We start from the raw sequence: 27,508 nt of genomic DNA, 5'->3' as shown, positions 1-27,508 counted from the left end.
TTGAAGAAAAATTTGTTTTTAAAGTGATTTTTAATTAACAAATATTCAATTTTTGAATTTATATATCGTAAGCACCTCTTAATCCTTAGTATACATTAAAAAAATTAGTTTTAGAGGAAACTATACATTTATTAATGACTTTTTTAAGAAAACATTAAACATATTACTTTCTATAACGGTTAAATCTTAATTTTCTCGAAAAAGTTTCCGTATTGAAACAAGAAATGGGCTTTTCCATTAAGGTAATCTCCTGCTACAGTTACAGATGCGCATGCGTATTATAGTGATATTTTATAGATTCCATGAATAACATGTAATTCCAATGCGGTTTAACTAACACACAACATCTGATCTGTTTAAGGATAAGGTTCTAAAAGATTCTGTTTATGTTCTCCAGTTCTCAAGAGCACAGTTGAAAGGTAAGTCAATTTTTAAATGGAAATTTCTAACCTCGCACACTGTCGTTTACTAAAAATTTCATAACGAGAATTTATAATATCCTACATTTCCGTACATTGTCCTTCACTGTAGATTTCAAGTGGTCATTTTTAATTTATTACATTTTCAAAAATTGTCTTTTACTTAAAGTTTTAAACGGGAATTTGTAATTTGTTACGTCATCGTACATTGTCAGTTACTAAAATTTTTAATTAAAAATTTGCAATTTACTGTATTTTCGTAAATTTTCTTTAATTACAAATTTCAGATGGAAATTTGTAGTTTATACAGCAATTTCATGTATTGTCTCTTACTTAAAACTGTAAAATTAGAAAATTATAATTTACTATATTTTCTTACATTGTTCTTTACAAAAATTTTAAAAAGAAATTTGTAATTTACTACCTTTTTACATATGATCTTTGACTTCTTACCAAAATATCAAACGGAAAAGTACATAAATATCTTTCAAATAATATAAATTATTTACAGTACTATAAATTAGTTAATGTATATCGTGTTTATACATATAATTTTATATTTAATTATTATTATATTTCTAAAAACAACAAATATTTTACACTATAAAATATATTAAATACATAATAATAATAATAATAATAATAATAATAAATGACCAGAGTCTGGTATCGACTTGTAGTTCGTTGGCCTCGTGCGAGGTTGAATTATGATAATAGTGTAATTGGAACGTTTGGTTTCGAACACTTGGCTGCTTTTACTAGTCATTATCTATACGAAAATCAATGATACCTTTTTAATTTTTCAAAATATCTTCAAATATTTATTTATTTATCTGTTTCTTCATTGAAAACATGTGACTACTACTGTTGAATATGTTGAAATATATAATATATGCTCCATACATTGCAGATACTATTGTAATTTTATTTAAAATATAACGTTATAAGTAAGATATTCATAGTAATAAAATGTTTAATACTAGTTAATTTGAAATGTATTAACATAATTATGGAAAGTACAGTACATACAGCAATATATCTGTAATATTGTATATATTATTAGAGATAAATTGCAGCAAAAATAATATTATTACTGTAATAAATTACGTTAAATTTCGATTTTAAATCGAGTTCGAAGTAACTATAGGTTTAGTGTCGTAAACTAAGGTTATGTTCACGGAAGTAAACTTTAAAATATTTAAAATCGGCCCAAAATGCCTAAAAATGGTACATAAACATGGCATTTCATATTTCCATAATATAAAATTCGTTTAGTCGTAAAAGCGAGCGATTGTAAAGCGGAAATTTATTGCAATACAAAGTTCAGAGCATGCTGTATCACAAAATTTACAATTGCAAGCTTAATGAGTCTGTGTAATAATAAAATTTGACGCAATATTTTTTTCTAGGTTAACGTTTTATCAGAATATCTGATTTATGTATAAAAAGCGTGATAATTCTTACTAAATAAGTCGTATTGATGCTGGTTTTGGTATATATGAACGAGAAAATCCACACCTGTTACGAAAGAACGAGGGCATTTCGTGAACGGTATTTAGACACGAATTCGATCTACGAATTGTAATATTAATCTATAATTATACTAGTTTAATGGGTTAAAAGAATTCAGTATAAGTTTACTTAACTTGGTTAACTGTTTTAATGTAAAAGTAACTAGTAAATTACATAAAATGAGAACTAGTAAATTAACTAAGTAATCAGTTATGTAAGTTAGGTCGATATCTGTGAACGTAATCTCATTTTATAATACTGAAGTCTACAGAACATTAAAGTTCGCTTAACGATGGATTTCTGAAATCAATTAAAAAGTAGAATAGTAGAATAGAAAGTACTTTTTTTTTAAATAGGTTTTTAAAAAAGTAAAATATATTATTAACTTTCAAAACATAAATTAAAAATCCTCAAAATATCTATTCTGTACCATATAATTTATAGTACTTTTCAGGTTTTTTTGCTGTTTATTAAAAATGGAATTATAATTATTAATGTATAACCTTTTTAGAAACTTTCCTATTACTTTTTATAGTTATTTTTATAAATATAATCTACAAAAAAATAATACATAAGCAATAAATTTGAAGCTCTTTTCGAAAATAAGTAGAGAGGTATCATTGATCTCTGCACGCATAATCATTAATAAAAGCATAATTATTCTAAAATAAACCTTTTATATATTCGTCCTGATTAAATAAAAATATAAAAATAATTCACAAATATTTTCAGAATGAAGATCATGAATTAAATCACTGATCAATAAACACGAATGTTTATTGAGGAATGATTTATACAGGTGTGGCCCAAAGAACAGATAACCGTATTATTTGCATGCAATTCATCAATTTTTGCATGTTTATAAATAATGAATTATAAAATTAAGACATAAATTAGTCTTTACAATGGCTAACTAATTTTTTGGCCATCTTACCTATGCAATTCATTATTTGCTTAACTGATATGATTATTTACGTAAATAGCCAACTGATTTGTAATTATATATTATAGGCTTCATATAATTGTATTTCTAGTGATTATAGTTATTATAAATTTGATAGAACGTAACCAGTTTAGCGTGTTACCTGTTACGCTAGAAAAATTGTCCATCTCTAAGAACTACTTTTTTAATTATTAACGAATATCAATATTTATGATTATTTCCTGTTTAGTTTTATGTAATAAAGTATTCATTTTCCTCATTAAATATTCATTTTACATTTGATTCCAAACAACAATTTTTATTTCCTTGAACAATTATGTTATTGGTTATTGTTAATCGATTCATATTTTCATTGGAAACATTTTTCTATATAATTTTTATTTATATTCATACGTTTTATAGATTTCATTTTAGTATTTTTTATAATACATAAAGTGTTTTTCTATAATATTTCTATTTAATTAATATTAAAATTGTTTTATTGCATAATTAATACACCGAAGTGGTAAATTAAGAATACAAATATCAGTAAGAACGATACAATTTATGTCTGTTTTTGCATAAAACGAGATGTAAACGTAATTCATTTTATGTATTAAATGTTGAAGGATATCGAAAAGATAAACTTTATGGAATAAAAGAGATAGTTTTAGCATTATTTTCAAGACTTATCTCCGTATAATTGACCGTTTTATCATCGAAAGTAGTAATTTCAAGCTTCCTCATTTATAAATTTACTTAAAGTAATAGCTCGTTAATGGTCAAATGCAGTAAACCCTGTCTAAAATGGATTCTCTACAAAACAGAAAACTGCCTGAACAGAAAATAAATCTCGGTACGGAGAGATTTACAACGTAAAATACTATTAGAAATCAGTAACTTATCTAACGCGAAAACGGATGACTTTTTGAATACAGTCATGAAAACCAAGACCAGATATTAAAAGAATTAGAGGCAGGAGGCCCCGATTAACTATATACGAACTTCCAATTTAAACTAGAAGTCACAATATTTCAATTCAAAAATTTTCCCCAAAAGGTGTTAGATGACCGGCACGACTCTATTGTTAAAGGAAAAGTATGATGTACAGGGGCAAGCCACTACTAATTTGAGGTGGATAGCATATATTTTAATTTAAATAAATTAAAAATATGATTAAAAATTGCAGCCCGACATTGTGACGATGTGGATACAAAGTATTATTATATTAGTGATTTTTCCTCTGTGCATCTCGAACACATTTTGTTGTTTTAACGTCTTTGAAACAAAACACAGTGGAGAAGCAGTTCTAAATGTTTTGGAGTTGTAACATTTTTTTTAAAACTGTTTTTCCCTATACTGATAAAAAACGTAACACTGTATAAAACGGAAAATATCCGAGCGATACCAATCACGTTTTGTTTTAGTCAGGTTTTATTGTATTAAACTTTTCTAAATTTTATTAAAATAGAAAAATTGTTTAAACAATTTTTTATCCTCTATTATCTGTGCTTATTTTTTATGGAGAGAAAATCTGTTCTGTGTCTCATTAGATATCACAGATGTTGATATTTTCTATTCAATTTCTACAATTTTAAGATTCTGAAATGTTTTTCTTAAATGATAAAATTTTGAAACTAAGAATAAATATAAAAATAAATTTGCATTAATTCTAAATCAAGAGAAAAAATACTTATTATTGATGTGTAGAAATTGAGAAGTAATTTACAATACTTTTAAATGACCAAAATTGTAAGAAGTTTAAAAATTTAAGATTTTTTCAAGATTCTATCTCGAATAAATCGTTATAATATTTTATTTTTGTCTTTAAAGTTTTTACTGGTTTAATTAATATCCTTAATATAATAATATAATTAATATCCTCAATACATTAAAACGAAATTCTTGGCAAAAAATTAAATAAAATCTCTAAAATGTAGACAAAATTCCAGAGAACATAAATAGTATATTTAAAATCCAAAATATTATTGTTATTTATTTCAATTTCAACCAATTATCGTAGAGATAATCTTATATTTCAGCCAATCGCCGTTAAAATCTTTTTACTTTAAAATTTTTCTTAAATATAGTAAGGCCAAAAAGTATTTTGCTACATGGGTGTAACGTATTCTGGGAACACTATTGGTGGTCCTTACTTCTACGAAAATAATGTGAACCAACACACATACCGGAACATGCTGGATATTGCCGTGCTGGATTTCTTAGATGACTTTCCTCTGAGTGAACGATAGGAACTTTGATTCCAGATGGATGGTGATTCCAGAAGGATGGTGCGATAGCATACACTGCCTTATCCGTTCGGGAGGGACTTAATTAATGTAATGTTTCCAAGACGAGGGATTGGTCGCGGTGGCCAGTCTTCGTCACCTTTACGTACGCCGGCTTAACCGCTGGGGATTTCTTTCCGTGGGGTGACGTGGAGCAACAAGTCTTCCAGATACCACCCGCCTCCGTCAACGGATTTAAACACAGATTTGGTGCCGTTCTTCACGACATTCTACGTACGACTCTTGCAGCAGTGAAGTTCTGTGTCGCGTACGATATTATATTTGATTGTGCAGATATTTTGAACTTGAGCGTCGATAGGTACAGCGGCGTACAACACTACATACTTACACTAGTCGTAACCTGATCGTCACACAGACTGCAAGTCATTAAAGTCATTAACAGTCTCTCTCATCTGTAATAAGCAATATGTTCTCTTTCCCAATTTGGCAAGCGACTTTTTGGTCATACTATATATCGCAACGAACTTTTTATAAAATTATTTTTTAGTTAAATTTTAGTCTTAGTTTTCATTTTAATTATTGTTCAATGTAAATATATATAGTTAATATATAGTTAGACATTTTAAAATATTTGTTCTTTCTATAAAATAATACTTTTAATTACTTTAACCAATTTTTCCGCTCACCAGTGGCTGAGTGGATTAAACTACTGAACAGTGGAAGTTGGTTGTGGGTTCGTGTCTCGCCAACGTGGAGTTTACAGGTTTTCTTCACGTTTGTAACACTTAAATAGGGGCAAGTTTCTCACAAAAGTCCTCCCGGGAATCATCCCCTAGCAGATCTGTCACGTTGTTGTAACCAAATAAACCAAGCCAAAACTCAATGTTTTCGTCAATTTTAGATTAATTCGATCCGATAAATAATAACAAAGACTGGGTGTGTGATTCATACCAGTAGGCCTATATTTTAGCAAAACTTCAACTGAATATTTTATTTTTGCAACAAGTAAATGAATAATTTTTTAAAAATATAACTTATAACCTATAATTAAAAAGTATATTTGGACGATTTTAATTGATACATAAATTTGATATTGTTTCGATTAAAATTTTAAAATTAAACGAACAATTATTTATTGTGACATTTTCACACATAATAATTGTTGTAATTGCTGCAATTTTTAATCATATTTTTAATTTATTTAATTTTAAAATATATGCTCTCCACCTCAAATTAGTAGTGACTGTACAGCATATTTTAGAAAATTATTAGTTTTATTCGTATGATTAAACCATATATTTGTACCTAAATTGCAAATTTTTATTATAGAAATTTTATAATTTGACGTGTCCACATTTAATATTTTTTAATCATTGTTATATTATAGTTAAAAATACATTTTATCAACATTTTATAACTACAACATTAGTTTAATAAAAAGAAAATTTACTTTATAATAATCTAGAATAAAGACTCTAAGTTAAGATGAGGATTGAAGTTAAAACAAATTGTTGAAAATTATCTTTAATACTTTTTTCTTTAATTACTGTTGATGATAATTTGGGAGATTTTTTAAAATGTATATTGAAAATTAAGTGTAATTATTCTGTTATAATTATTCTGTTTTGGCAGATAAAGAGCAGATACTTTTAAAAGTTACTATACTTTAATTTTATTAAATCATAAAATTATATGAATAAGTAAGTGACAAAATCGTTAGATCGTCGTTTAAAACAGTTCGATATCGACTGCATAGTCACAAGGTAAATTATTCAGTTTATACGAGTTCATATACCATGTGACTATGCTATATCATATGAGTATGATGTAAACGTTGCAGAACTTAACAGTTCTACACGTGCTGAATGTTTACATCACATGATTAGATTGAAAGTTTTACATCATATACCTCACCAAAGTTTATACCATATGCCACATGGGAGAATCATTTTATTAAGTCACAGAAAAACAGCATTAAGCAATGCTGTTCTTTTGTGACATAATAAAATGATTCTGCCATGATTCTGCTGAATAATTCTACTAAATTATAACGAATTTAAAATCGAAATAATTAATTTTTTACAATTTTTAAACTATAAAATTTAATTTACTTAAACTTTTTAAATGAAATCATTATTAACACATCTCGCAGGAACAGTGGAATAGTGTGTTTACAATGACTGCCCATCCATCATCCCATAAATGGTCTATAATCTAGAGTTATTTTATTAATCAATCTACTTACAAGTAACTTCTCATCTAATTTTTTTACTAAAAATAATTAAAAAATTATAAAAAATTCTTAATAAAGTTGGATTGATGATAATGAAATTTATATTTGATTTATATTAATAATTAAATAATATAATGAGCAGGGAAATATCTACAATAAAGTATTTACTTTATATAATTATTTATAGTAAGAATCATGTAAAATGTATAAAAAACATGTAAATATATTGGGTACATCTCTTATCTATTTTAAATAACGTTAAATATATAAATTAAGCACGTTAGATATCTATTAAATGAATTTTATATAGGCTCAAAACATGAAAATATATATTTTAAACATATTTTTAAAATTTATTTAAAAATGTTTTTAACATTCTTTTGAAAAACTGAAATAAAATAACTATTGGATGACCTCGTTAACTTGTTAAAAGCGTGAAAAGTGTTCTATGAAAGAACTTCTAATCATGTGAAAAGCATGAGAATTCTTTCATACCTTAATCACATTCGTAAGATAATAATTGAAATGACAATTCGATTTTTCTAATTCATTTGGATAACGAAAATAGAAAAAAAAACAGAAAAATGATAATTGAAATGAGTTCAACAATCTTTCATTCCATTTTTTTTTTCCTTCAGAGAATTTTATAGCTGTTCACTAATAAAGTACATTTCTAAATGGAAAATGAATTGGAACAGTCGAAGTTGTCACTTCAATTATCACATTTTCTACTTGATCAATAGAAAAATGCTCTATTACAGATATGAAAATATATTTGTTTTATTATCAAAATTAATTTGTTTTTTTTAATAATATTATTTTCACTCTCTGTAAATAATTATATTTATTTTTTATGATTATATTAGGATGTAAAATTTAATTTATAGAATTATATTTTTAGATTATATAATTAATACTGTGGTTTGGGGTGCATGTATCCCCGAGAGTATAATACAGCTGTTATGGGAGTGTAAGATTATTTAATCGCCCTGATACAATGTTAACACTGGTTCGGATCAGTGGCGTGCCGTCATTGGAAGCAATGGAAGCGCTGATTCTACCTTTCAATGACCTTCCCTTGTATTTTATAAAATATAAATTTTCATATTTTAACGTACTTTGCATTAATTAAAATTAATATTTTATTATAACTGCATTATGTATCTTTTTAAAAATTTCTATACTACATGTGAAAAAAACGATAAGATTGCTATTGTATATTCGAATAATTCGGTGGCGGAAGGAGTGTCGAAACCGGGTCAGTTTCCAATCAGCCAGATTATATACGCATTGGCACATGCAGTTTACAGAGCACCAACCTCACCCGGTTTAGCTGGTAGAAGCAACACACGCATAAAGCATCTAATTTTATATCCCGGACCGGTTGTGGGCTGTTAGCAGCCTGCCTGCTAGATATTCGGCCGCCCTCGCCCGATTATGTGAATCATGAGTTGACTAGATCAATGGCGGGCCAGCTACGGCTCGCGAAAAGTTTCTATCCGGCCCGCGAGATCTTTAATAGATTATTAAATTTAATAGTTATTTTTCCAATTCTTTGTAATTTTCGAAAACGACAAGAGAAATAAATGTAGTAATTAACGTTTTATTTATTTATTTCATATTTGCAGACTAAAAAAATTACAAGTCACAAGAAGGCATCAATTGACTACTACGGCCCACGGAAGAAACGTAAAATTTATTCTGGCCCATGTTATAAAAAAGGTTGCCCACCCTAGACTACATTTATAACTTAACCCAACCGATAGGAATTTACTGGCATGTTTTCATGATAGTTCTGTATAGTCGACAGGAGTTTAAAAAAATCCATTAAAATATTTGATATATTTATTCGGGGTTTATTCTGCTCTCCCATCTTATATTACTTACGGATTTCAATGTTAAACTGGTGATATTACGATTTAATATGTCCCATCTGTAAGGGGATGCAGAAAAAAGGTGTACAATTCTAGTACAGTGTTAAAAAATTAACTGTTACTTTGGCAGCATCATTTACAACTAAATTTAATGAATAAGACGTACAATGGTACAAAAAAAGCTCTAGAATTTATTTTCCTTAAATTTACGATTTATGTATCGGTTGTCATAAAAATTTCTTTCCACTTCTTTCCCAAGACTACAGATATTCGAGTACAAAGTAACCGGTTTCGACTTATTTCTACTTCAGAAGTAGTTAAATAATTAAGCGATTAGGGAAATAGAAACATAAATAAAACCCTGATGAAAGAGCCGAAGTTTTACTTAAACAGAAGCTTAAATGAACCAATCTCTTGCCGAGTATAGGGAGGTCTGATCTCTTCATAATATTAGATGTAATAAAGACAGAAATTTTTCCAGTTCAATGAGAGTGACCGAAAAGTTGTAAATTTTGGAAATTTCCGTGAACACTTGGTCCTAAAACGAATTAGTTAGAAAACGAACGATGGACAATCTGTTAAGTTTAACATATTTAGATTTTTACAGCTATGGTGAGAAATGTTTAAAATCTACAACAACCCTGTCGCGTCCTTTGACATATACTAGTGATTCGACAAAAGAAGCATTTGACATTGACCGGTATCGGCACTTTCGGGATTTGGAATGCACACACCTACTTAGACTGTCTCTGATTCCATTCATTAGCCACCCGTAGGGAGCTATTTCACTAAGTGGATTGTTTTAAGATTTAAAAAGTAAAGAATATTTTGTTATTTTTATGTACGTTTTTTCACAAAGTTATATTTAATTGAAAGTTTCTTTAAAAGTATATTCATACAATTGAAGAATTTTTTGTACTAGGTATGTATATTCATCACACATTTTGTTTTACCAAGTAAGTTTTTCTGATAATTTTAATTTTAGCCCTTATATCGTGGCTAGTAATTCAAAAATTTATTTTAAAAAGTTTTGGCTTAAGACCATATAATGAAAAAGAAAACATTATTAAAAGAGAAAGACCAATGCCTAAATTAAATGTAAATGCGTCGACAAAAAATTTCGACATTTTGACGATAAAATTTATGACGAATGGCAACTTTTTTGTAAAATTGAAGCAATTTGGAAATCAAAGCGAAATAGAATTTAACATTGGTAGACAATATAAAATAAATATTGAAAATTATAACGAGATAATTACGATTAATAGGTATATAACATCTATTAATTTAGATATGTTTTTTCTCAAAGCAAGAATTGACATGTAGAGAGCACAGGGAATTTATTGAATCTAATAAGAAAGTTCAATATAATTATCTGACGTACTTCACAAATAACAGAGGTAATCTATTAAAAATACATTTAAAGAAGTATACGGTTTTTACTGGCTTATCGACACGAATACGAACGGGCCCTGACGCGCAATTAATTGATTGCCCCTGTAAGTCGGCTTCTTACAGAAACACAGCTTCCCTATCATCAAATGTCACGGCACGCCACTGGTTCGGATGTAACTTGTTATGCCGGGTTTGTAGTGGCAGATAGTTCTCTATCACATGCAAGCAGTCACCACCAAATTGTAGAATTCTGAAAAATTACTGTCTACTGCTCTGCGGCAGTGACTGTGCATCTTCTCCATATATATTGTAGTGTTAACATGTTTTTAATTCCATAAGCAATCTCTAAAATTTTGGAGATTTGTCTTGGTGGAAGACTCTCTTGATCGCTAAAACTGTATCTGAAGTTAGGCTAAAATATACGTGAGAAAATAGAATAATCCCTTAAGTAAAAAGTTTAACGAATTTTTTCTTGGAAATGCAAGAACTCGTTAAAAATGTAGGCAGTTTTTTTTAACCTTTGTCTAATATTGGCATTTCAACTTGATAACTTTTTTCGGCATCTTTACTTCTTTATCAAATGTAGAATTATTGGGCTTTTCGCACTTTCAGTAATACACGTAAGAAGTGTTGTGGCACTACTCAGCATTTCGGTTGAAAACCACTGACTTTAGGATCACTGAATTAATGAATAAAATCGCATTAACGTATCGAATTTTTGGGAATTTTTTAGTAGTAAATTTAAAATATATTTTTTAAAATAGGTTATTAAAATTTTGCATATCACTTGTACCTTTTAATTATGTTTAAAATGAAACTATGTTTAAAATGTTTAATTTAACTTACGTATTTATAAATGTTTCGTGTGTTTGTTATATTTATGATCTTTATAACAAATACATATATTCAACAAGAAGAGTGGAGTGAGGAAAATAAAGATGTAATATTTCTTCATCTATCAATCATTGATGTAGGTTATATAGAATATTTGAAAGTAAGTTATAGGCCTACCTATAGGCCTATTGATTTCTATAAGTCATAATGTTACAGTTTCTTTTTTGTTAAACTATGTATATATATAACAATAACTCGTATTTTATAAATAAGAGATTTCAGAAGATATCAAAAATGGCATCTACCCTCACTTGTTTGTATAAGTGTACCTGCATTGAGTTAATTTCAGTACTGTTAAGAGTGTATAGTGCTGTGAATTAAGATGATTGATTTATAAATGCAAGATACCAATTTAACTATATGAGCATCCTTCATTATGTCCATTAAGGACAGAATTGACACGCAAAACATAATGATAATATTAATGAGGAATGCATAAAGAATCGATCGAATTCAAACTCGGTTTCCTCATGTAGTAGATTAACATCTCAGCATGACAATATTAAGTCCATTGAACTAAGAAATTATAGATTTATCTGCATCATTATTTCATTAAATATGCACTTTCATACAGTATCAACGGTGTGACGTACCGTTGATACCGTATGAAAATGCAGTATTGAAATGGAGCTGTTTCTTTGAACGGTGTGACTCCCCGTTCAAAGGGCAGCTCATGAGTCATATGAGGGATCTCGAACGTTAATGGTGAGAATCATGCAACATATAGGCTATATTATCATTCGAATATTCTAAGAGTAAAGCTTACATAACATCACTATGCCTTTACAAAAATGATAAAAAAAATATTTCAGTAGAAAGGTCACGTTGTATCAACGTCTATGAAGTAAGTACGAGTAATAATAATCCGAGTGACAGAATGTAGCATTGTCGTGATACATTAACATTGCTGTATTATGTGGCGTTACCACAACATTGGTTCATGCCAATGCTGCTCTTTAATTGCAACTCGTGAAATGTGTTTAGTTGTTTATCCCTGCTGTAAACAAATTACTAACTATGAATTTGAAAATATTTGCTTGCAAAAGTAAAGTGTTTCATATCATACTAACATTGTATTTTTTAACAAAGCAGAAGAATTACAATTAATAATTTGGAGTTAAACTTATACTTGCATATTGCAAGAATTATGAACAGGATGCTTACAACATGCAAATACAATATTACAGTTTAAATTATATATTTTTCGAGGGTGGTCTGTCCCGGGTATGTCGAGCTCCGTTCTCACTATCCGGCTGCCCTGTTGTAGGTATGGTCCTCATTAAAAAAGTCCATAGAGCAAAAATAATTTTAAAAAATATTCTAGAACCTTTGCTGTATTGAAAAATTAATTTGACAGATGGGATTATAATTGTGTTACCATCACAGACAGTATTCTAATAGTTTACTAATTTTAGAAAATATATATTCATTAATATTTAAATTATACAAATTATGTAAAAGTTAAAGCTATTCTTCGCGCGAAAATAGCATTAAAAATCTTGACATGATTTTAATTTAGTGCCATGTTTTTGATGGCACCAAACATATTTACAAGGCGTGAAATGAAAGAACAAGGAGAGACTTTTAAATAGTTTAAATTAAAAATTTAAAGAAGTTATTTTAAAAAATTAAAGCGAGAGATTAAAAAATAATAAAATAGTTATCTTTTACAGAAAAATATATAAAATTTTGTTCAATTATTTGAATTACAATTAGTAATATAGTTTTAAAATTCTTACTAACTTTTAAAATTATTATTTGATTTTTAAAATATTTTTAAGTAGTTCCTGATGTATATCATTACTGCAAAAGGGTAGAAATTTCAAATCAATTATATTTATGAAAAGTCAACTATCTCAATAATTTATCATTTAAAACGATTAGAAAGATGTATAATTTAATCATATCTGTAAAAATAATTAAACAAGAATTGGGAATTTTATTTTATAACATCAACAATTACATCAGTTGGGAAAGATGTCTATCAGACGGATAATTAATTCTACAATAAATCTATAAATTTATTATTGAGAGATAGCTTAAATAAAGAGTAATCTTAAATGTTAATACTATTTTTGTTTTTTTATTAGTTTTTTTCTAGTAAAACTTATTCTAAGGAAGAGTAACAATGCTTAATTTCAATGAAACAACATTAAGAAAATGAAAAAAAAAACTTCCAAGATTTGAAAAACACACAATAAAAAAAATGGTTAGGAAAATGTGAAAATTAAAAATATTTTACTTAAATTATTTTATTTCTTATTAACTTATTATTAACTTTATTTGTTTAAGGGATAAACCCCTTAAATAAATAAAGCGTCCAGCAGTAGCCGAGTGGATAAAACTACTAAATACGTGCAGTTTTCCCAGCTTTCAAGTGTTTAACACTAAATAGGTGCCAATTTTCCAAAAAAAGGAATCCTTCCGAGAAGCATTCCTTTTGGCATATGGTTCACATGTTGCGTTTTCGTATCCCATTAAACCCTAAACAAATAAAACAATACTTTTATAAATATAAAACACAAACTTCGTTTTATTAAACAAAAAGTTTCAGTTTTTTCGGCAATTTCGTGTCAATTAGCAATATACAGCATATGTAAAATTTTTTCATACATAAAACTAATTTAATAAAAGGATAAAGAGCATACAAATCGAAAATTTTATTTCGACATGTTGACGCGAGTCTACACTGTAGATTTTTATGTGTATAGCATATAAATGAATACCTAAAATAGCAAGAAAACCTTGAAAGAGCATGTTGTAACGTAATTAAATTAAATTTTCAATTTTTTAAAACACGAATTAATTAGAAAATTAAGCTGTTATAACGTTATTAAGGTGCATCACAGTTATAATGGTATAGATGTATACAATATATAAATATATTAAAATATAGAAGTCTTGTTAGTGGAATTCATTCATAGTCACGATTTACAAAGAAAAAACGTTTTGTTTTTAAACTTTTGCACGATAGAATGGTCAATGGCATCTTTTCTTTAACATAAACAAGGATACTCGTTAATGTTTAATGATACACGAAGACGGAAGTAACATGTCGACAAATTCATAATTATTTCATCAAATGAAAATAATTGTAAAAGTTGTAATGATATAATTCACACTTTGTTATATAATATGACTCCTATAATTAATTTTTTGCACATTAATATCGATTATATTCCTTTATATACACGTATAAATGCTAAAGATGCAGTTGAATGCATTCATCCCAGATACGCATCGCATGAAATTCTTCAATTTTCTTATGCTAAATTACTTATAAGATTCTCCTTAAAATTAATTTATATTAAATTTAAAACAATTTTTCAAATATAATAATTTATTTAATATTTTTTAAAGTGTTTTTCTTTCAAAAAAATTATATATTTGCTAACACGAAACACGCAACATTTCGTGAAAACTTGATAAAAATATTGAAAATTTTAAATATATAAAAAGATAAAAAATGTAATTTTCTTAGAAATTTTTAGAATATCACGAATTAACGCTGTTTTTTATTATGTGCTATGACATTTTATTAAATGTTATCACTCTATAATTAATCACTATAAATATTAAAATATGATATTTATCCATTCAGTAGCATATGTATAAATATGATAACAATACATTTATCATTGAGAATTTATGGTTGTTGTTCACATAATTCTTTGAATTTCCATTGGAGGAGTTAATGCTATTAAACTATCCTTATTTTTATATTAATTGAATGTTTATTTTGTACAAAAAGTATATAAAATTTGGAAGTTTTTATTGAGTAAATTACTCATTTATCATCTGTATCATCCAAGAATTCTTCACCAAATGTCATTATTTGTAATGATAAGTGACTCTGCTTATAATTCCAAGGCTATCAAGTTCTCATATATCATGATATAAACCCACTTACTGAAAAAACATACCTTATATATATATAACCGAAGAATGCAAATGCTAAACCATATTTAACTGTTCTATATTTTTCGTAAATTTTAATGAAGATAACTTATATTTGGGTGTGGTACTTTAACGCGTATTTTTGAGTGATGTTTGACTATCAAACAAAGAATAAAATACAGGATAAAAATATTAAAAATTTACATTGAATTTTATAAATTTGCGTGATTAAATTTAATCTTTTTCGTATTTTTCTTTACGGTTTTCCCCGCAAGATTCGAAGAAACATATCATTCAATTACTTCGTTTTTGACAGGATTCTATGATGAAACAATGTATTTATATAATTTAATTTTAATTTTGAATTAAAAAGAGACTAAATTTAATTAGTAAACATTGTAAATTAAAAATATTTAATAAAATAACTTAGGATTTAATCTGTCAAAACAATTATGAAGCAGTTAATTTGGTTGTTCTGATGCAACATTAATTAAATTATGTATAAATATATTTTATAATTAAAATAATTAAAAATTTATTAATTTAATTCAAAATTTAAACGATGATTTAATACTTTTTAATAATAAAATATTCAAAATTTTAAGAGATAATTTATAATTTTTAACATTAAAGTTGTATCGTGATTAAACATATTTCATTGTAAGAATTTTCTATGAATGAAGAAAAGTTATGAATAATTTATTAGAAAATAAATATTAAAAAAATTTAATTTATATTTCATTCAAAATTTTTTAAAATTGAAATGGTTATTTTTTGTTTATTGTTTAATAAATGTTTTTAATGTAAATTTCCAGCAATTTTCCAATTTTTTTTGTAGTGTTTGTCTCTTTAATAATTTGAAATTTTGAATAATTTATTGAAAATTTTTTCAGATTTATTCAGAAATTTTAGAAAATAAACATTAAAAATCAAGTTAAATTTCTCCTTTTATAGATATATAAATCAGAAATTGGATTTTATAAAAAAAAAATTGCTCTTAATTTATGTTATTAACGATCCTGTTGAATAGTTTCAATGAAGTATTTAAAAATTCTATAAAATCCTTTTAAAATATTGAATATATATTTCTTTTTTTAGAATTAGGATTTAATATTATAAAAGTTTGTTTTTCTTTTTATCTTGTTTTTTTAATTAAAATTCCGTTTTAAATCTAAAGTTTTCTCACGTTTCTATATCGATTAAACTCAATAAATATAAGTCCATTAATTCGAGTAAAAATTAGAAATTATGAAGAGTAAAAGCTTCAAATAACTGAAAATTCACAAAAAAAATTTTAAATTTATAATTGTTAATTCCTTCAATAATATTTTCGAACTCGTTTCCCTGGATTCAAACTCCTTAAAAATGAGATTTTAAAGAATTTGAATCCAAAAAAAACTTTAAAAAGATTCGTAGAAAACAGCTTAAATAAATTTCTAAGATACAATATTTAAATAAATTATAAATTAAAATCTTTAGAAAGATTTTAGTTAATTTAAGGATCTCCTAAACTATTTAAAGTGTTTAAAGATTTCTTGAGAGCTTATAAATACATTAAATTTTCCTGGAATTTTTAGATTTGAAGATCAGAAAACCTTTTCAAAAATAATAGCATCAAGTCATTATTTTCGAAAATACTGTACTTTAAAAATTAATGTCGCATATCTTCAATAAACCCAGTACTTTATTTGGCATGCAATGTTTCGTTCTTACTAACGAAAATCTATTCAGACCAACTTGCTAATTCCTTCTAATAACTTGATCAATATGTATATAGGATAAGAGCATGAATTCGATTAACTTAGAATCATTTATTTAATAGTGCTAAATTTTAATTCTCTTATCTCGAATCAGTAAGATAAATGATATATTTGTTTAAATTTCATTGATTTAAGCAAATTATCTGGAATAATTTATTACGTTTTCTTCCAAAATGAATAATCAAAGGTTTTTCTTGAGTTAATGTAATCGAAGAACTGTAAATCAAAAAGATTAAAAGTGAAATTTTGTTATTTTAAAAGCATTTAAATGGCACAGATTCCATTACAATATTTTGGCTAATCGGAACTTTTAACATGTTCAGAATATTGAACGTTATATTCAGGGTAGCCCTCAGTTAACCATTGTGTAGAATAAATTACTGTCTTATTGTTCGAAATGAGTTCTTTCTCGTTCGATGTATATATTATAAAGTTCCGAATACACTTCCATAAATTGCCGACTTTCTTGCAAAAATTCTGAATTTCATGCAAAATGCTCGACTTTTCAGCCATTCTATATATCGAATACTTACAAAATTTATGAAATATTTCACTATTTTAGTAGTAATTAATTTAACAAGTGCATTACTTTGCAATCTGAGGTTTAAAAATGCCTTCATTTCTTCGTTTTCTTTAATTTCTAGAATGAATAAAGTACTGTAGTTTTTTTTTAAAATACAGAATAAATATTCTATTATTTTTATCAATTTAAATAAATAAATCATATTTTTTGGGCATTAAATTATTTATAGAAGTAAAACAAAAAATAAAAACAGGAAGATTCATGCACTTAACTTTTTAAATATTAAATTTTTTATTCTGGAATAAAAAATGAAAATTTAAATATGTTGATAAATATATTTATAGTTGAAACTATACCTCGATAATATTTCAATAAAAAATTGTTAACAAAACATTCAATAATATCAATTTTTATGGATTAGCCTAATGGGAGGTGATAACCTACTGCCTGGAGGATTCGGGTTAGAACCCAGTCCAACAAACATTCACCATTTATCATGGGCAATATGGTATATTTATCATTGTACAGATTCGTTTCCCATTTTCCACCCATATTGAGGGCACAGCTTAGAGTTTTGCCAGTAGTAACACCAACATTTTGAGGATATCGCGTGGTACAGTACAAACTCATTAAGTGAAACTATTTACTATTTACTGGAGGTTTTATACTGTATTATTCTTAATTTTCTTATATTTTAATGCGTTAAATCAATTAGTTTTAATGGAAAATTTTATTTTGTTTAGAAATTTTAAAATTTTTTCTATATAATAAAATTTACTAATTTATGTTTAATATTTATGTACGTTATTATAATAAAGTTAGTCATATTGATTAAGCAAAGCTCGCTTATATAGGTTGATGATGATCAATTGATACTCATACGATACACAGATACTGAACGATCGTTAAGTGTGCATCGATCGTGTACAAGATATTTAAATTTTAAAAATAAGGGAAAAAATATTTATTTTAATTACGAAATCTCTTATTCTTGTAAACATTTAAGAAAATTCAGCATACATCTTTCGTGTTTGGATGCTTCTAATTAAAGAACAACTTTAAAAAAAATTATAATTTCTTTCCCGTATTTCCTTAATTTTGCATTTAAAACGACTAAATAAAAAAAATTAAGAATTAAATTAAATTAATTTAAGAAAATAATTAAAGAAAAATAATTTTTCCTGAATTTTTTCGTGTCATTTAGTAAATAGAAATTTATTTTTATTTCTGAAATTAAATTAATTTTTAACATGTTAATACAGCTTAAAATGCTTTTATTACTTTGAAAATGATGAAAAAACACGATTTTCCTTTTCTCAGTTTATTGCTTTAGCTTTATGCTTTTAAATTTTATTTACTTCTCGGAAAAATTCCACTTTTAAAATAATGTTATTGATTGAAATTAAATCTGAAAAGTGTTATGATAATACTTGGAAAGTAACAATTTAATAGATAATATAGGTCAATTTTTATCCCTTTTATACTAGGAAAGTGACTTATATGCTTAGACATACTGATATATTGATCTGATACTGTTTTTATTTCATATTAACCATTGAACAGATGTTATTTTCCATTTTATTTTTTAACTTTCCATATATTTTACCTACATTTTTAACTCAATTTTAATACTTTCAATATTTAGAACTAAGTATGTTGGATTAAAATTATGTTTTGAACACAATTAATTAATTTAATTATTACAAAAGCTAAAAATTTAACTTTACAGAATGTGAAATTGTATAGAAATGAAGATTTTATCAGTTATCATCTTCATCGTTATACAAAAAAGTGTTCAAGGTAATGTTATAAATTACGCTTTATAAATGATAAATTTTATATCTCTTGTAAAAGTTATGAGGTTTTCAAATGTTAAATTAAATATTTAGGTGTAATACCGACATTTTTCGAATCAAATAACATGAGGGTTTTGCTTTTACCAAGAGATACTAAAACAGGTAAGAAGCGTGTCCTAATGTATTAAAAGTGTATTCAATTTATTAAAAATATTTTTATTTCGGTTAATTTTCTTTATTTATAAACAGGTAGTGCAATTTATAGGCTGAAAGGTTCGGATCCTGATGCCGATATTCTTACTTTTGGAGTCCTAGATTCAGTAGGAAAGCAATTGGTACAAATGAAATCCGTGTCAGCAACTGAAGCTGATGTTATCCTTATATCAAAACCAACGGTTAGATGACTTTAATATTAATATATTACAAAAATAAAATATTAAAATTTATAAATTTATAAAATAATTTCTATATTTAGGAAAAAAATTATAATATCAGCATTTTTGTTACTGATGGACAAGATGTGAGCACGACTTTTCTTAAATTATTTATTACCTTGTAAATTATATAAAATAGCTAAAACCGTTAGAATTTTTGATTATTTTTAATGAAAAATATAATTTTTATTATATTTTAGACAACTGTTCGTCCTTCAAACATCACTATAACAGATGTTGTAGGGTTATCTTCACCCTTTGTCGATTACGAACCATTAATTTCCGTGCCAGAGGTGATGTATATATTTATGAATAATATAATAATTATATAACATTGTCATCTATTTCATTAATTATTTATTCGAATTAATTATATTTATAACCCTTAGGGTACAAATAATAAGGTAATTGGTAGCATATCTGTGAAAGAAAAAGATACATCTCAATTACCTGTGACATTTGGATTGAGGGTAAATTAATTACCATCAGATTAACGATAATAAAAAATGAATTATGCTAAATATATTTCATATATTTTTATAAATTAGGAAGACAATAAAGAACCGGAACACTTTTTTCTACGTCCAGTTTTTGGTCCAAGAGGAGTAAGTAAAGCTGAGTTAGAGGTTGTTCGTATTCTTGATTACGAAGGTCAAAACGTTTTCAAATTAACAGTAATTGCTCAGGTAAATTCTTAAATAAATTGTTTATAATTTAATTTTTGTGCAATTTTTAATTATTCTATCTATTTTAGAATGCTTGGACGAACGAAACAGTTGATACAAGAAATGTATTTACCTTGGATATCGTTGTAATGGTATCAGATACTCAAGATACTCCTCCAATTTTTAAGAACTTACCTCCAGTTGTAGCCATCTCTGAAAACGTTAAAACGGTAATTTTTACATTTAAAAAAAATATTTATTAATTAGAATTTGAAATATTAATATGTAAATATTTTTAGGGGGATCAAATTTTCAAAATTACAGCAGAAGATGGTGATTTTGGCAAGTCGCGTAATGTAACTTATAGTATTGTTCCAGGTGAGAATTTTTTAAAGCTATTTTTTAAATTTATGATATATTTATAGCGTTATAAATTGATGATAACTATCTGCAGGAAGTTCTTCTACTTATTTCTCTGTCAATCAATTAACTGGAGCTATAATTTTATCCAGACCAATGCAGGAGTTACGCCAATTATATGCTTCAGTTTGCCCTCTTATACTTGAAGTTAAGGTGAGTTATATATGAAAGTATTAAAGAATTAATGTAAAATCATTACCACGATTTAACTAAATTTAGGCTAGTGAAGTAGTATCCGGACCACAATCGGCACTTACTTCATCAACTGCAGAGTTGCTCTTGTGCTTTTAAATACAGAAAACCACAGTCCAAGATTTATGAGTACGAAATATGTTGGCAATATTGAGGAGAATAGTCCTCCATTAACAGCTGTAAAATGGGAAGGTGCCACAGTTGCAAAAGTTGTAGATGAAGATAGGGTATGATGGAAAATTCGCAAGTATAATTGTTTCTGATTATCATTAACAATACCTAATTAAGTTTCATATTTTTAGGGTAAAAATGGAACTTTCCAAATATACTTGGAGGGTGATGGAGGGATATTCGAAGTACAGCCTTCAACCGGAATCAATGACGTTACTTTCGCTCTTCTAGTGAAAAATCCTACAGGACTCGATTACGAACTTAATGAAAAAGAATATTTAGATTTTACTGTAAGTAGACACTAATATTTATATTTTAATTATTAGGATTTAAAATAGGCTTTATTTTTTAATGTTTAGATTGTAGCAAGAGAAACAGAATCAACAATTCCTTTATCATCAACAGCAGATATCCGTATCAAAATCATTGATACTAACGATAACATACCGCAGTTTAAAGAAGAAAAGTACGAAGCAACTATACCTGAAGATGCTGTACCCGGTACAACTGTAGTTAAAATTGAGGTGAGTAAAAAGGAATTAATTTTAATTAAATAATTTTATAATTAAAATTAAAATTAGTTATTTGTGATATTAGGCAACAGACAAAGATTCGGGTGAATTTGGAGAGATAAGATACACATCTATCAACGGTCCTATAGCTAGAAAGTATGACACTTTACATGCTTCATTAGTATATAATTCTATTATTACAATTTATAACTTAGTCATTAAACTATGTTTATTATTTTAGCTTAAATTTAGATCCACAAACTGGAATAATTACTCTTGTATCAGCGAAAGGATTGGATCGTGAAAGAGTTCCTGAATATACTTTAACAGTAGAAGCTAGAGATGATAGAGGACGAGGAAATAAAAATGTCGTAGAATTATTATTAAAATTGGCAGATTCTAACGATAATGCGCCCATGTTTCTTCAACCACGCTATAATGCAGTACTTAATCCCGACATGAAAAGTTTTACTGAAAGATTGATAGTTTCGGTAGGTGATATTTTTTTTTAAATTTCGAAGAAGCGTAAACTGGAATTAAACAAACTAGAATAATTTTTCATAAAGGCAGAAGATGCCGATAGTCCTGGTCCTAATTCTAACATCCGCTATGAGATTGTCAACGGTAACTATCAGGGGAAATTTTCAATTGATGAAAAAACTGGAGAAATTCGATTGAAAGAAAAACTCACCCCAAGCAATGGCCAACAAGATCCTTCTGAGAGAGTGTTGCCTGTAATAACTTTAGTTGTTAGAGCTCATGATCAAGGTGTTCCCGTTAGATCGAGCACCGTAGCGGTTCAAGTGCATAATCAGGTAATTTTATAAAATAAATATAATACAATCTATATTTTGCCTTCAATGTAAAGTTTATATGTAACTTTTTTTATAATCAGGAGTATCTAAACAGAACGATAACATTCATCTTACCAGAACACGAAGAGGTATATAAGGACAGAAAAAGTGAATTAGAAAGGTAAATAAACCGATAAAATATCCATTTTTTTAACATTAATAATCGTAACGACCTCATGTTAGAGGTCTTTCATCTTTGACAGGAGCGCACGTCAATATCCATTCCATTAAACCGTATAATACAAGTAGAGAAAGGTATACTAAAAAAACTTAATTATGATCTATTTTAATTATCTGCCATGATTAATAGCATCTCTTTTATTAATATCATAAAATGGCTATTCTTTCTTTAGATCTTTAATAAAAACATGGGTTGCTTATCCATTAAGTTCAACAATCGATTTAACAGGATTACAGTTTATGGTTAGGTAAGCTGAACGATATGTTTAATTAATATATTAATTAATAATTAACTTTTATGTAATTTAATTTTTGCTTTTAGCGACATTTTTGGAAGACAATATCTCTTTTCTGATGGTCCTACAGTGAGTAACGTTTTAATAATTTATCCAGTTAAATGAGTTGGAATTTATTAAAAATTATAAGTTTTTAAAAAATATATTTTCAGGTCGAAACGGTTAGAAAAGCACAATTTGATACAGTATTTTGGTTACTGATAGTTCTGGTGATCATTTTGATTTTAGCGTTGTTTGCCTTGTGCTGTTATTGTTGCATGTTCAGAAGGTAAATAAGATTACGAAATTGAAGAAAAATATTATTTTTGATTAAGAAATTTAAAAAATATATTTTTAAAATTTGACATAGAAAAAAAGAAGGTTCAAGATCAGGTTCAGCAGGTAAAGTTGCTCCTGCAGAAACTATAATGGGTTATCAAGAAAATGGAACATCAGATAACCAAGATGGTAACAGGCCAGTATTTGTAAAACGATTAACTGCACCTTTTATAATTTCTTCTACTTCTTTACATCTGTCAAAATTCGTTTCCATTTATTCTATCACCTTGAAATCATTATAACATCTTAAAATAATTCATAGACGTTAAAAATTATCATTTTGATGATTATTCAAACGTGGTAATTTAAATTTCAACATATATCTGGAATTAATTTTATCTTATATTCTTAACATTAAATTACTTTCTATACAGAAATTACTAGAACTATTTTAATTATATTCATATTCATTTCAATATCATCAAGTTCTTAAGTTTTTACTAATTCTTGAGTTTTCATTGTTGCACATTGAGTTCATTTTTTTCTGCAAAAGTTTTAATTATTGTATAGATAATTTAATAAAATTATTTAAAAATAGTATTATTATCCAAATAAGCTTAAGTATTCATTAATCATTTCTCTAATTCATGTCTGTAATTAAAGACTGTAAGTGATTGAAATTTTAAAGTTTTTAAAATTAATATCATTTGTTTAAAAGTTTTAGATATTCGTTACACTACTTTTATACTTTCTGAAACATTAGAAATAGATATTTGACTTCATTTTTAATTCTTCATCATTGTCCTCTTGCTATTCAATCTTTATTCCAGCTGAAGAAATTCTTTTCTATTCCTTTTAATACTTTCAAATCTGAAGACAGGAGCAAAGTGAAATTCTTCCACTTTGCTCCGGTTTTATTTATGTCTTTCGTCTGCTCTTCATCTTCTTTAATCTTATTTACACCTTTCTTCTCTTGTTTTTTATCATCAATTTTATTGTGCATTTTCTTTTAGTTGTTCTCTCTATATTTTCCTAGATTTTTTTCTTTGACTACGTAGTTTCTTCTCCAAAAGTTCTTTGTTAAGCTACTCCATTCTTTAAGTAATTATCCTGAGTTTTCTTTATACTTTCAGTTTTTCAATTTTTCTGTTATGGCTTCATTTCTAATTTAGGAAGTTGTATTCTGAAGAAATTTATATTTTATTTTTTATTTAAATTTATAAATTTATGTTAAAAATTATGCTTTAATCAGTTAATAACACAATTATAAAAATAATACCCTCGAAGCAAATGAAATTACTTTTAAATTATATCTAAAATTCACTCTAAATGATTACGATTATATACAAATTAGTTCAATAGAAATAACTTTTTATTGTTATTTAATTTAAATCTATTATGCAATAAGGTTTTTTTGGGGAAAATAAATTACAAGTATAAATAGAAAAATATGAATAATTCTTTTAATACACGAAATTTATGCACACAGTAACGAAAGCAGAACCGTTACTTCCATTAGAATTACTCATCTTATTTTTAGATAAACTCTTTATGATTAAATATATAGATTCTTCCTTAATTATTTTTGTTTTTTAATAAAATAATGGACGATATTAAAATTTTTATGCTAAATCAAATGTATTTTAATTGGGTTAAAATATAAATAAAAAGCTGATAGGATGCAAAATGGATGCCCCAAACTTGCAGATTTCAGATTTTAAAATTCTTCCTCTAATAATCCATTACGTAGCACTTTTTAAAATTTCTTTCTAATTGACACAGTATGATTTCAGATAGAGACTGATAACTGTGATAAGTTTTCAAGTTACTTTGCTATTGAATAGCAGCCAAAAACTTGAGATATACTCTATATTATATTAATGGCAACTTAATGGATCACCCAATAAAATGAACCTTCTACGTCTTTAATGTACTACATACATTTTTATAAAAATAAGTAGTTGAAATTTTAATGAAGAAGTTGAAGTAAATTCAGACTTTCTTCTTTATAAAGGAAAAATATTAGGTCATATTCCACTCAATATAAAACTGAATTTATGAATTTTTAATCTGCTTATCTTGATATGAAAATTTAAAGATTTATCACGTTTAATCTTTAAATGTTTAACAAAGAAAGGGCATTGATGATAATGTAAACAATGCAAAATTGATTACCCATATCAGGTTATGTGTTATACAGTTCAGTTTCTTAGAAAATATCATTGTAAATTATTGATTTACCTGTTTATCTGGAACACATGTACCACTATATTTAATGATTCACGCAGCCATTTTTATATTTCTTATTACGTCATTCAACTGTTGTATTAATTTAATAGAATTATAAAAGAATTTAATAATTAAACAGACATTGCAAAACATTTTCTTGATAATTTTAAAATTTTCTTTTTAGATCTGGCATCGCGATGAGATTGGGTTGGAAAAGAGGCTATCCCCGATTTTGGAGGCGACCTATGTCAGCCATTGAAAGAGGAGAAAAACGCAATCGATCAGAAATAAATCTACTTGATCCAAGAAGGAATGGTCACTTGTATACTCCTGAGAGTAGAAGAAGGGAAGAGGAATACTTGAGGACCTTGGAGGAGCATCTGGCACGAGAGGGAAGAATGGAAAGGATATATCGACAAGGTCGTCCTATATCTCCTAATAATGAAATTCTATTCGATCAACCGCCTCCTGAAGACCTTTCTGGAAGGCAACTGGGAAAGTATGTTATATTTCGTAAGGATGTAGATCCCAGAAATAGAGATACTGACGGTAGATTGATAAGAATGGATAATTATCCATTAGATTCCTCGGATCGCACCGAACTGAGTCCAGACCATAGGAACGAAGCAGCAAAAAGAACAGAAATTCTATACATCAGAAGTCCACCTAGAGAAGATATAGATCAAAGATACTATACTGACTTCGTGGATGGAGAAAGAGTAAGAGGTACAGGATTACATCGTAGTGTTAGTGAGACTGCAATTCATGGTACTTCAAGAACATCGAGAATTTCGAGATATTCAGATTATAGGGATCACGATAGATTAAAATTTTCTAGATATCATCGAAGAGATAGTGACGTATATCTAGATGGAGATGTTCCTCCTCGCGATGGAAGACCAGAACCATATCAACCACCTTCAATGTCTTGGAACCGCCGCATTGCGGATGCGGATAGTAGGCAACAAGAAGAATATATATATAATTCCGAAAACAAATCGAGAAATCATGTTGATACATCCTACGAAAGGGATGAATACATTCAATCGGATGTTAGACAAACACAAGTAAAACGGACTAAAGCTCAATCTGGAGAAAAAACTATACCACGAACTGCAACTATCAGAAAAGCCGCCAAATCGGGTGAAGCAAGCCAAGAAGTTAAACAGGAAACCAGAAAAAACGAGATATCTTCACAAAATACCAGAGCAGTACCTGGTGCCAGTAGCTGGGGTCAAGAAGACGATTCTGATTCAGGAATCGGACGTGATCCCGGTGGTTTGAAATTAAAAAAGAACAATCTGTTAGAAAAGAAAAGTTTATTTACAATCGCTTATGATGGAATGCAAACACAAAGATTAAAATCCGAAGATGGTGGCATTCCAACACCGTGAACATCGAAAAATTAAAGGAAAAAGTTACTTCCAAAATAATTTTTATGAATTTCTTTGTAATCGTGTACATATTTTAATGATATCCATCTATTCTCTGCCAGATATTTCTAACGCAGTATGGAAAAGAGAAAAGGAAAGATTAATATTACTTGATAATTTCTGGTTAAAATGCATCGATTTTCCATCATTTAGAGAAAAGAAGGCTGCCACATCAATGCAATTTCCTACTTAAATATAATTTGCTACAACGAATGATGATAATTTATTTCGCCATCTAAAAAAAAAAGAAAAACATATTTTATAACATCTATATTCGAAAATCTGTGATATAAACATAAAAAATATCCTAAAATTCTCCGTCCATCAGAATTTTAAAACATTCTTAAAAATTCCTATATTTATTTTCACGTAAAGACAATTTAAATTGAA

The 27,508-nt window shown here is 27.1% G+C and overlaps 1 protein-coding gene across 1 annotated transcript; it reads left to right on the top strand.

Moving 5' to 3' along the window:
* The first annotated feature begins 235 nt into the window (after positions 1-235).
* On the top strand, positions 236-27,508 carry LOC136985673 (cadherin-86C-like). Its single transcript, XM_067282997.1, is given in 25 exon segments — positions 236-419; positions 19,408-19,478; positions 19,568-19,636; positions 19,724-19,869; positions 19,950-19,994; positions 20,109-20,201; positions 20,298-20,378; positions 20,457-20,594; positions 20,663-20,803; positions 20,873-20,951; positions 21,028-21,146; positions 21,213-21,258; positions 21,261-21,412; positions 21,488-21,646; positions 21,716-21,880; positions 21,954-22,024; positions 22,110-22,359; positions 22,435-22,683; positions 22,764-22,843; positions 22,906-22,977; positions 23,076-23,150; positions 23,225-23,267; positions 23,351-23,466; positions 23,548-23,652; positions 25,870-27,508. Coding segments are annotated over 24 exon segments (3,756 nt in total). The 5' UTR covers positions 236-419; positions 19,408-19,426; the 3' UTR covers positions 27,080-27,508.

This window comes from Centruroides vittatus, unplaced genomic scaffold, assembly GCF_030686945.1.
Source record: "Centruroides vittatus isolate TY-2023 unplaced genomic scaffold, ASM3068694v2 contig_975, whole genome shotgun sequence".
NCBI classification, from domain to species: domain Eukaryota; kingdom Metazoa; phylum Arthropoda; class Arachnida; order Scorpiones; family Buthidae; genus Centruroides; species Centruroides vittatus.
This window is presented reverse-complemented; position numbering and strand designations above follow the sequence as displayed.